Source organism: Hesperophylax consimilis, chromosome 13, assembly GCF_061612785.1.
Source record: "Hesperophylax consimilis isolate HC1 chromosome 13, BYU_Hcon_1.0, whole genome shotgun sequence".
Lineage (NCBI taxonomy): Eukaryota > Metazoa > Arthropoda > Insecta > Trichoptera > Limnephilidae > Hesperophylax > Hesperophylax consimilis.
In genome coordinates this window covers 35,565,698-35,578,208 of record NC_142848.1, presented here as the reverse complement: position 1 = coordinate 35,578,208, position 12,511 = coordinate 35,565,698, and the positions used below count along the sequence as shown (strand labels likewise).

Here is a 12,511-nt window from a genome sequence, read left to right as displayed (position 1 = left end):
AATTTCTTTAAAAAATAGTAACTTTGTTGAAACACAATTTTTTAACAATATTTTCACTTCCTACCAAAGATGGCATGTTTCACCGAGGCTTTAAAACTGTTTATGCTTTTCAACCTAGATAAACCTTGAATACCAGTGGAATATGATCAGAATCACAAATGTTATTTGTATTGTCGCTTTGGTTTTGAGGTAAATGTTTTGAAGTATTAAATTATTGGACTTTACAATTGACTGAATATATCTCGATATTCTACCACAGTTTCAGTGGCTCCGGACAAATGAGACTTGAAATACATTGTTTCAGCCACATAATCGAAACGCTAGCGTTGCTAGAAATAATTTCAGACGTATTTGTTGATCAGATCTAAATAATCCGTTACTTTGCTATACAGTAACCAAATTGTGACGCCATAGTTTCATTGTCTCTAGACAGATAGGAGCAGTATTTGTGCGGTAATTCCTTTAAAAAAATTAACGATTTGTTTTCACTTTACGCAAGTTCTTGTTCTGACAAAAGCTACACATACCTAATTATGATAATCTTGTATAAATTTGTCAAGAAAGTCTATAACTAAAGCAGACTCCGCGGGGATTTGGACAAAGCAGCATTCATCTCTGGCTGCAAGCAAGTTCTCTCGTCTCAACAGACTCACAACTTTACAACTTGGAGCTGAGACTCGAGAGATTATTTCACCACTCCTTGCAAAGATTTCTGGTAATTATTGCATTCATCTGTAAACATTGTAGGTGTGATTACGAAGAGCGCCCGCTTGAATGGAAGGTTTAGGAAATCGTACAACTTTAGCTGAATGATGTTTCTAATAGTGATTACAAGTCTGCTTTATTATTAATAAAATATGTAACGTTAATGAATACTATTCCATGTGTTGAAGACAATAAAATCCGATTTCGTTTTGATTATTTTTGTCAACAATTAAAGTCATAAAAGAAGTAGGTTTTTTCTAAATATGTAATATTAAAATTAAATGCAAAACTAGTAAATTTCGCTAAACGTATAATCACAGTAAAAAAATCCAAAAGATTGTTTGCGAAAAGAACTAATAACAAGGACAAAAGGAATGGCTAAGGAAGAAAAAAAAAACACTTTTTTTATATAAGCTCGAATTTTATTTATTATTTATTATTGTTTTGGTCACTTAATTAAGGTTATCGATCTGTTTCTTTTCATTTTTCGGGCAATCCTTGTTGGTAGGGATGTTTGTGCTGTGTGTCAAAGTGCATTTTGAAGTTTACAAAATGAATACATTTTGGCCAAGATGATTTAAAAGTGTGAAGTGACTCCGGAGGTTTTTGCTTTGCGCTCCCGAATCGAAAGCCATCTGCCGTTGGAGATGATACAGTGACTAATTGTTGAGGTGTCTTAACCAGCGGACGAGAATTCAAATTTCGTTAAAAGACGGTCTCGCGATTGGACGTTTTTTTAGAACGAGACAGAAATACCGAATTCATTCCACTGCAAGCCATACAACTGCGCGGCTGACGAAAACTACAGCATGGTTCCGATAACAATTATTGTTGTTGAATTCTCGGTTGTAGCTTTCTTCCTAATAAGTAGTTACATACATTTTTGTAAATTATACGTCGGAGTGCGTAAACATAAATAAATACAAATGCAGTGCGATGACCTAGTAGATACAAAATAGGTAGGTATATGAATGTACTATTTCCAGTAAGTTTTATTTCTAATACTTATATTTAAAGCATGACTTGATTTGATACATATGACATTGAAAAGAGGGTTTATTCCTTAAAACTGAAGTACCTAGTATTTATATTAAAACTAGGTTTTATTTCCAACTATTTTCTATGGTAACTACCTACATATGTAGTTATGCGATTGCATAATATTGTATTGCTTTCATTATTTGTTTTCATGGTTAACGGAGCGACCTGACTCGTCTAATTTTCGAAATGTTATTAAATTCACGAGGTAAATTTCGATTGAAAAATCATAGGTTAGTATGTCTAAAATAACCTCGTCTTTTTTCCTAAAACAAGAAGCTCAATTCACAATATGTCATTATGAAAGTGACAAAAAGTAAAACAAAAAATATTAAATATGTTGAATTATACCAATGTAATAGTGAATTGGACAATAAAATAGAAATTATGAACAGTAAAATTATTTGAATCGCACATCACGAATCAAAATTCATTTGGTTTGTGCATAGACATATGAATATATAGACTAGAAATTAAAGGTGAGGGGTAAAATCAACTGTTGAAGAACGAAGGGGGTAAAGCTGACTGTGATTCGTCAATAAATCAATCTGACAGTATATAGGCATCTCGCATTATAATATCACCATTTAGTTCTTAAAAGTAAAATCTGCTTTTGAATGAATAGACATTTTTACATGGGAGCGCAAATTACTCGCCACGTTATGAACAAATTTGCGAAGTCCAAATTCGGCAAAAAAAAATTTCTTCTATTTTCAGAATCGAATATTTTGTTTACGTATTTAGTTAAGACACTTTTATAAGTGTTCATAATTTAGTTCCCAGTAACCAACGATGCGTACAGATATATCTCGATGTGATAGTATATGTTTCTACAAACTGATCCATATTATACGATGTAATTACGCTTAAAATAATGCTTACATATGGAATGTAATACAAAAATTGGGTTTATTCTCTTTTTCACATCTATTTTTACAAGTTTTCATAGCTAAGCCACCATTTTGCCGTGTTATTTCGTAAAATGCCTCGACCATAGCTCGACGCTAGTTCGAACAAGAATGATGATGTCACATTCTCAAGATTCACGGGAAGCCATACGCGAGCCCAGCCGGCTCCAATAGAACCGGCATGGGGAGTGGGGAATAATACGCTTTTAATCACTTAGGGCAGGTCTACTAATATTCATATGTCTATGGGTTCGTGGCACTTTTTGACAACCAATCACAAACTGTTTCAAGTAACTTGGCATAAGTTTTAACATTTATACATGAAACATCGATGACAGACATAAACTTCTGATAGTCCCCATAGTTGATTCCCTGGAAATTAAACAACACAAAATTATCGCGAAATGTTATAAAAAATATGTGCTTATTCTGATTGATTCTTTCGAACGACCCTGTAGCATATAAGTACGTACAATGTACACTGGTAATTAAATATCACTAACCTTTGTTTTTTTTTAAATATATCTCCTACGTACGTTTTTGATGTCGTAATTTGTGTTTTGTAATAAAACTTTTGTTCCAAGGGTATTTTCCTCCCCATTTTTAAGCAAGGAATTTCTTTAAAATGTTATTAACTAGACCGGCGTAGACTACACGTCCGCTCGCCGCCAGGTCGTGGCGGAGAATGACAAAATTTTCTCTTTCGCCGAGTTAATAAAAATGCACAAACCGCGAATCGAAATTAATTACTATTATATACTTTTTAATATATTTTTTTACTATTTATATCTTTTTGGTCATAAATTATTTCTAATGCTTTAATAATGTCTGGGTAAATTATTTTTGTAAAAAATCTGAACTATACCAATTTGTAAGACCATAAATAAATAGTCAAATTGAGGGATTTTCGTCACAAAACCGCGTGTTCGAATTTATTTATTAGTAATTTTATTCAAAATAAAAACAAAATTCTTATACATACTTTTGGTAGATAATTTGTTGATTGTTTATACTGTATTATTATATGATTTGAAATATTTGTTGTATAATACAAATTCACCTTTGAAAATGCAACAAATCTGCGCAACGTCCAACGGTAACACTTTATTATGATATGAAAATAATATTATTTTTCAAAATTTAACAGCTTGCTTTACTAGATAAAATAACGATCTTTCAAAATCAATTTGTGTTTTTTTCTAGAAAAGTGTCCATACGTCTAAAACTGGCCTCAAAAATGCTAAATTTCAGGTCAAGTCTACCTATTTCGCCTTAATCACGCGGATGCGCCCTGAAACAGAATCGAACTCGCAAAGGACTTATTTGTGGGCCTCCTCGATGAAAAGGCCTCAATGAACCCCCATCCTCCAGCACGTTGGCGGCGACCCTCCCTTTTGAAGGATCAGCTTCGCGGGATGCAGTGATCTCGTCATCCAGGCTCATGTCGCACCAAGGATCTTGCTCCGACCTCCTGTTTTCTGCGCTACTGACTTGTTCTACGCACATTCTACGTAGGATCTTTAGTTAGCTCAGTTTTTACCGTGGGTCCAGAGGTATGCTTGTTGCTTGTCAATTATCTTCGCGTATGCTATTTATTAATGCATAATTTGTCCTCGGTTTAAATATACCTTGTATGATCGCTCTAAAAAGAATATTTTATTTCAGAACAAAAGTAGAACCTTTTCCAATAACATTAAAAGCTGTCATATCCCACTTAACCTGAGAGGGTCTCAACAACCCGGCTAATTTCCAAACCTTACATTTGGCGCACAACGTTACAACTTTTATTTATGAAACAATTGTCACACGTAAAAATATGAACGTAGATCGAAGGTAAAAATTTGATAAAAAATTCACATAAAAATTGTTGGAGATCTTCAAATTAAAAACAAAACCAGTAATAATATAAGACTTCATCTCAATATTGTCTGCGTTATAGCTGGGGGATAGGTGGGATTTGATTTTTCTTTAACGGAGGTTTTAAAAAGCTTTGTAGGCTGATGTTCAAAGGTCGTAATTATATTTTAAAAATTCATCAATCAAGACGGAAAGAAAAGCACTTCCAAAACAATTATCTTGGCCTTTGAAAAAGAACGAGAAAAATAATTTAAAGGTTTTACGTGGTAAAATCTAAGATATTTACATAATTTAAATTTGTAAATCTCCAAAACAGAAGCAAATATGATTTTAGGCGGTAAAAAATCATAAAAGGAACAACCTCAATGTAATTTCCGTTTTATGTAAACTGTATTCATAGATAAAGAAATGTAATTAAAACAATGTATGCTGGTTGAACCTTAGTGTAATTTTCGTTTTATGTAAACTTTACTCATAGATAACGAAATGTAATTAAAACAATGTATGTTAGTTGAACCTTAAAGTAATTTTTGTTTTATGTAAACCTTGCTTATAGATACCGAAATTTAATAAAAACAATGTATCTTTGTTGTACCTTAATGTAATTTCTTTGTAATGTAAACTTTACTCATAGATAAAGAAATGAATCATTTTGATCGCCTCAACTTTGAAAGAAAAAACCTTAATCGTGAATAATGAAACCTGAATCATGGAATAAATAACCTAAATCGATCAATAAACATTGTGATGATTAAAGTCTTATTTTTAGATAATACTGATTAAAGTCCCGGCATTGCCCGGAGTTATTGTGGATTTTTCTAAATCAGACGTTTACAATAATTTTCCTCTTATTTTGAACGTCAAGTGTAAAATTCTATAAAATTAACACTCTAGAATTAAAACTGTAGGATTTGCTTAAATATATTGTGCCCGCCCGCCACAGACACTCTTCTTTATATCGCGGGCTTTATATGGAGTTTTTAAAAATTTTATGTAAGCAGTGACCTTACTCCTGTTTTGAAGGTTAAGTGTGCAAAATTTCAACAGTCTCGGAACAAAACTGTATAAAAATCAAATCCCCACTGCCCACCACAGACAACCTTCCAAACCAAAAACGTCGCCCGTCCGCCACGCGTTTTATAAAAAAGATAGATAGAAGAAGGAAGTCTTGTAACTTCAAAATCCCACATTGGATGATGGCGATGATAGGTATTTACATTTAGGCGGAAAAACATAATAACGTAAGAAACAACCAAATCATGAAAAAACATCCTTAATCAATCATTAGGTCATGTGGCAAAAAAATCTTTTTAAATGTAACATAAATAAGTCTTTTACCATTACGTTGCAAAATCCCAACATCCGATGGTGCACCGTACATGGAGTTTAGAAACCATTATTTATTCTGTAATACGTTACGTGACTTAAAATATAAAATTGAGAAAGAAACAGTCCTGAAAGGGACTATTTTTGTTTTTACTCCATGCAAAAGTACGAAAGGAACTTTTAATAGGTAAACAAAACTTAACTAATGTTGCGGGAATGGAAATCTATTGTGTACAGGTGCAGTGTGTGCGCATCAACTTCTAATTAAATAATCCTCAGCAGGAGTACCAGCTGAATGTGATTATGTGACACCTCTCTGTGAGAGAGGCGTGTTAAGGTCAGGGCTGTAGGAAGGGATTAATTAATACCGGTCTTAAAGAGCAGATTATATGAAAGAGGAAAAACAGATGCCGGTAGCTTGTTCAACGTACATATTTACACAAAAATGGGAAGAAGAAACGGCCCCTTCTCATGAAGCCAACATAGACTGTGAACTGGTGTTCCGCTCGTGTCTGTCGAATTTCACGCATGTGCATCGGTGCACCCGGGATTAATGCTGCTTGTTCCTTAGAGCAGTTCTTAAAATACCGCGTTGCCCGGGCTTTTCATAGACATTTTCGAAAGAGATCTGGACTTGTGGACAGTAGTTTTTCTTTTTGTTTTGAACATCAAGTGTACAAAATATCATCCAGAAATATAATATTTCTGCTTTGGGATGGAAAAAGGGTCATGTAGTTTTCTAAATCTCTTGTAGACGTAGACTGTCACCTCCCTCTTGTTTTAAAAGTTAAAGTGTCAAGTATGCAAAATTTCATCAACTTGAAATATTTTGGCCCTGGAAATGGAAACAGCATATTGTTGGTATGAAATATTACATAGGAATTATATTCCTATAGGTGCGTTCCGGATTCCGCTCCTATGAACGGATTTTCACAGGAGCGGCGGGGCGGGCGGATTTATGAGTTAAAATCAGGCGCTGTTGAAAACGTAATATTATGTAAAATGTATGTATTTTTTTTTACTTAAAAATAAAGACAAATATTCCCGGGTTACGAATAACCTGATAATATTTGGAAATCTCCTACTACCACCACAGTAAGCTGTAAATGTTGCTTGTGTTGTGAAGGAGGACTTAGCCAGCAAAGAAATTGAACAAACTACGCCTGAGTGGGACCCGTAGAGCGATCAGTAGGATTTATAGGCCCTGTTAGGAGTTCTACCGAGCCGAACTCTCTGATATGAAAATATCTGGAGTCGATGAATTATTTTCCCATTTCATCTCTGGTGATTTGACGTGTTGTTCTTGTATTGTTTTGTATTTATTTTGCTTATATAATGCACTTGCATAATGTTGATTGACTAGATGATCATTTGTGGAAAAGTGTGTGGAGGGGTTTAGTTTTTCCTATGGGGAAGATTAAACCCGGACATAAAATCGTAAAAATTAAATACTGGTCAATAATTATAATTCAAGTTTGTCTTTTTCGTCCTTAGGAGTTAATTGCTAATACACTCCTTAGCATGGCAAGAGGAATGGTGCGATTTAATGAAATTTCTAAAACCGTAAAGAAACAGTTAATAATGTAATTTTTAAATGACATTAAAACATTAACAGAAATTTTAAGGATGTTCAATTATTAAATATTGCTCTATTAATATTGTCTCTTTATGGTGAGGAAATGCTACTTTAATTTCTATTGTTTTATATCGTGTTTATATCCTGTATACTTATCTATGTAAAAAAATATTTTTTTCAAATATCAAATAAAAAAAAATTAAAAAAATGAAAAAAAATAAAAAATAGATGATTTTTTTTATTTATCTCTCATAGATTAAATAATTGATTTTTTTTAAATGTAAATACTAGGAGGCGTATATCTAAATATGGACGTCAGAAGGCTCGTAAAGAAGAAGAAAAATACTAGTATTCTTGGGGTGGTAGTAAGGTGTTAGTCTCGAAAGTCTGATGAATACGACATTTTATTACGGCTTCGTTGTCGTTGAAAAGAACTTGTATTAAATTTAGTTGTTTTATTCCGGTACGGCAGCCTGCAGCTCCAGATTTTAATAATATGCGAGTCGATCCTACACGCAGCAAACAGCGCTCGTGGCGGTGGATTCTTTTTAATTTAACTTTTGACTTGACATTACATTGAGATGGGTGTAACAATAGGTATTATCTCTCCCTAGATGAGATGAATTTAAAGAAACTAATTTGAAGTAAAAATGCAAAGGATTCAACCAATTTGCATTTCGAACGTAGAATAAAGGAGAACGCCAGAAATGCCTTCCATTATTCGAATGGAAACCAATGTCGCCACTGACATATAATGTTACCTGCCACTGAGCTAATTCAAAATATGCGTTCAGAAAAATGAAGATTCCCTTGGTAGCTCTTAGTCAAACTATGATACAGTTAACGAAGAGGATAGGGTCAAATATTCAATTAGTGATAGAGCAAAGCATCGTCAAGTCTATGTTCCTGGGTTCTATTCCTGGATGCAACCGAATCTTTGTCGGATTTAGTGTTTCACATCTTTTGTTTGAGAGTCGTTAATACTGTCTTCAGTGATTAAATATTACAATTTAAGGTTTTATTAATTATTAAGTGACGTATCTATCTATATCTACTATCTTGTCTTTTTGGTTTTCTTTCATGATGTGTGAGAAGAAAGAGGACGATAGTCGATGACGTACGAACGACCTCTCTCTGGGACTACTAAGCTCAAATATTCGACAAAATATAACATTTCGTTTTACGCTAATAAGTATTTTAATAAATTTTATCATGGCTAAATTATTTTCGAAGCCTGCGTGGACGTCGCATATCAAAAATTGACTGGAGTCCTGTTTTAAGTCGAGCACTTTGCATTTCGTCTGTATATACATTTGTTTGTGTGTTCCGTGTCCCGTCAATACTGTCAAGATGGCAGCAGTTTAAGATAGTATCTTTTTATTCCACCAGAGTTCGTATGAGCGCTACGCGAAGTCTACTGTTCACAGTATAATGATATGTCGTTCCGAAGAAATCGAGTAAATAAATTATTTAAGAGTTCTCCAGTACTTTGCCCGAAGTGTACAAAAAGTTTGTTTATATACAATATAACCATGTGACGTTATATTTTATGTAAATATTGACACTGTAAATAGAAAATACGTTACAGCACTCAAAACACTTTTTGGCTTGCACAGAATTAGAAAAATATAAAGTTTTTCAACGACAAAGCCTCACAGTGAATAAAATATTAGGCGCCTTGTTTTGGGTGTGAAATTTGGCGCTTTTCCATTTACACTAAGCGGAAGTGATTTGTCAGTTTGACATTTACAGTTTGAATAAACAAGGTGACAATATTTTTATAGTGAAGTTTCGAGCGAAATACGATAAAATTATACAACAAGTTGAACGAACTTCACATATCTTTCCTTGTCAACAGAAATATTTCAATAATATCGTTCGTTTACACTTATGAATGTAGATAATGCTATGTTCTTTCTCTGATGAATTGTGTATTAACCATCAATATTAGCCAACAAACTAAAACTGCTCGTTATAATATTTCACCAATAAATTAAGATATTAGAAATTTAGCACTAACAAAGCCTTTCCTACAAAAATAAAGTTGGTTGTTTATAGGTGGAAAAATATAATAAGCAGTAATTGTTGATTAAATCATTTGGCGGGTTGAAAATAAGTCGACATAGCTCAGTGGTTTCAGAGCACCTGACCGGACATCAGAAGGCACAGGTTGAATTGACTTTGGCGGCATTTATTTTTAATCGGGAGATATTTTCAATTTGTATTGATATTTCAGGCGACTAATTATTGCTTATAATTATTTGTTAAGACTGCTCGGTTTACGTAAACGTCCAGCATGACAATAGCTGCCTTTATACAGTCGCTCTGTCGCGCGTGAAACAGCAATAGTGCGCGAAAGAATGCGCGTGTAAAGATGAGGGATTCGGAAGGGATAGACCGTGCGATTGCTTCATCAGTATTTGACGCAATCGCGTGGTTCGAGGTTGCTTTACACGTACAGTTCTTTCGCGCACGCAAGATGGCGGACATACGCACGTGGAGTAAAGAATTAATAATAGAGTTACTTGAGTTATATAAGTCTTTTCCTTGCCTATGGAAAATTAAGTCGGAACATTATAAAAACAAAAATCTTAAGGAGGAAGCTTACATCAAAATAATCGACTTTTGTAAAGAGAAAGGATTTCCTGATGCCAATCGAGATTTTGTGGTCAAAAAACTACAAAGTCTAAGAGGCTCTTTTCGAAAGGAACTAAAGAAAGTTCAAAACAGCCACCGCAGTGGAAAAGGAACAGATGAAGTGTACAAATCCTCGCTTTGGTACTATGATCATTTGCTGTTCACTGAGGACCAAGAACTACCTACTGACAGTATATCTAACATTGAGGATGATCCAGTTGATGAAAACAGAGCTGTTGAGGAAAATATTATTTCGACCAACGAAGGCGGAATAACAGAAAGTGGCGTTGGTGAAATTGGACAGCAAACTCAAGTCGTAAGTAAATTTAATTTATTTTTATTTATTATTATTATACATTTAAATATATCCAATAGTACAGTTAAAACATTTTGACCGTTTAAGAACTCACGTTACTTAACCCTATTGGTTGTCGCACACAAAGACACACACACACGCAACTTTAAGAGAAGGTCCGACAACCTTTACATTATATTTTCTGTTTTTAAGTTCTTCCACTATTAACCATACGATCTTGCCACTCAACACTCCCATCTGTATTAAAGTATGTTTTATATTGTTCTCTGTTTCGTTTAGCTTCCGAAGTGATCTGTGTGTGGGGACGTCTTTGAAGATTGATCAATGGAACAGAATTTTGTTGAGAGTCTGTAGTAATCTCGTCTCGTGGGTAATTAGAAATAGGATATGTGTTACTGCGTTTACACAAAAAATTGTGTAAAGTGCAAATAGCAAGGACGACGTAACAAATACTTTTGTGGTTTTTTATATTTATTGCTGTTTGTAATACCCTAAACCTAGCTGAAATGATTCCAAATGCATTTTCAACTACGTTACGGGCCCTTGACAGTCTGTAATTATAAATCCTTTTTTCGTAATCTAGTTCTCTCTGAGAATATGGTTTGAGAAAATTAGGTTCTAATCGAAACGCTTCATCACCCAGAAAGACAAAGTTCAAGTTATTTACGGTATCACAATTTTCTGGAAAATTGAGATCGCCCATTTGCAGTTTATGATAAAATTCTGTTTGCTCTAAGACTCCTCCATCGGATACTCTTCCATTTTTACCCACGTCAACATAAAGAAACTCATAGTTTGGACCAACTAAAGCCATCAATACGATGCTATAGAAGTGTTTGTAATTATAGTACACAGCTCCGGAACCCGGCAAAGGCACAATGCGAATGTGCTTGCCATCCATGGCACCTCCGCAGTTGATGAATTGCCATTTCACTTCAAATTCTTTTGCTATCTTGATCCATTCTTCCTTCGTAGACGGCATCTGAAAATGAAATTATAATATGTTTTTTGTCTTATATTTTTAGAATGATGCTGCTCCTACTGGATGGGACTCGACACCGCGTAGAAATAAAAGAAAAGCTACAAACAACTACCAGGCCGAATTCTTTAAAGTCTGTGCAGATACTCTCAAATCAAATAGCAAGGAGTTTTCGGAGTTCGAAGTCGTCGGAATGAATATGGCCAAAAAATTAATTAAAATGGATCCGGTGCAGGCAATTTATGCGGAATCCTTAATAAATAATATTTTACGCAAAGGGTTGCTGAAAAAGTTGACGGAAGAAACTGACATATGCGACAATTATTGTAATAAGACCATTCGAACACCGTCTTCTGCTGACTTGCACAGGACTTCATCGATTAGTTCAGACTTATCACAGTCTATATTAGAAGGCATCTACCAAAATCAGGAAGAAACAAGCCTGAGAACTTTTTACGAATCTTCTACTGATACGTACCAATGACAATCTGATATGTATCTCAAATGAATCACAATTAATCTCAATAAAAAATACTATGTAAAACTATAATTTGGATGATGATTAAAGATATACAGGACTGATTACTTAGATTTTTATTTATAACAATAATAAAGTTACTTACCTTTAAATAATCCACCCTTAAACATTCATAAATAGCTCGACACGTTTCTGGTATTATTGAAGAAAGAGATGGAGCAGATATACCGGTACTGAATTTCAAATCTTCAAATGAGCGTCCTGTGGCGAGATATCGAAGAGTTGCTGCTAATCGTGCTTCTGCACTAATACTCTCTCTCATAATGGTGTCTTGCCTTGATATTTTATGTTTGATTTTATCTAACAACATACTAAATAACTGATCATCCATACGCAAATAATTCTTGAAATCGTCCGGATAATTTTCACGTAATTCTTCAATCAGTGGCATATGACAATATTGCTGTCTGTATTTCTTAACCCATACAGATCGTTTCTTCTTCTTTTTGAGTAGGCTAACACCAGCAAATATCATGACTTGTGCCATGATATTTCTTTTTCTTCTATCCATTTTGCTCCGTCGTACTATACTGAGTGTACGCGAACTTGAGTAAAACTTTGTAAATTGCACACACTCCAACACGCGCCAGTTCCACGCGGTCTATCGCGCATGATTAGTCTTTACACGTTC

The 12,511-nt window shown here is 34.2% G+C and overlaps 2 protein-coding genes across 2 annotated transcripts in view; one reads left to right on the top strand and one right to left on the bottom strand.

The window, feature by feature from the left end:
* The window catches only part of LOC149418913 (diuretic hormone receptor-like), a 579,308-nt gene that overhangs the window by 525,407 nt on the left and 41,390 nt on the right, over positions 1–12,511 (bottom strand). The window lies entirely within an intron of this gene.
* Positions 9,854–11,826, top strand: LOC149418914 (uncharacterized). The gene is made up of 2 exons (XM_089638436.1): positions 9,854–10,363; positions 11,389–11,826. Exons 1-2 carry the CDS (start codon positions 9,890–9,892, stop codon positions 11,824–11,826), a joined length of 912 nt encoding a protein of 303 aa, XP_089494562.1. The 5' UTR covers positions 9,854–9,889.

Bases quoted from the DNA above. Each gene is read 5' to 3' on its own strand.
- LOC149418914 (XM_089638436.1), top strand. From the start codon at position 9,890: ATGGCGGACATACGCACGTGGAGTAAAGAATTAATAATAGAGTTACTT. The intron at 10,364-11,388 runs GTAAGTAAATTT...TTATATTTTTAG, and splicing joins TTGGACAGCAAACTCAAGTC to AATGATGCTGCTCCTACTGG.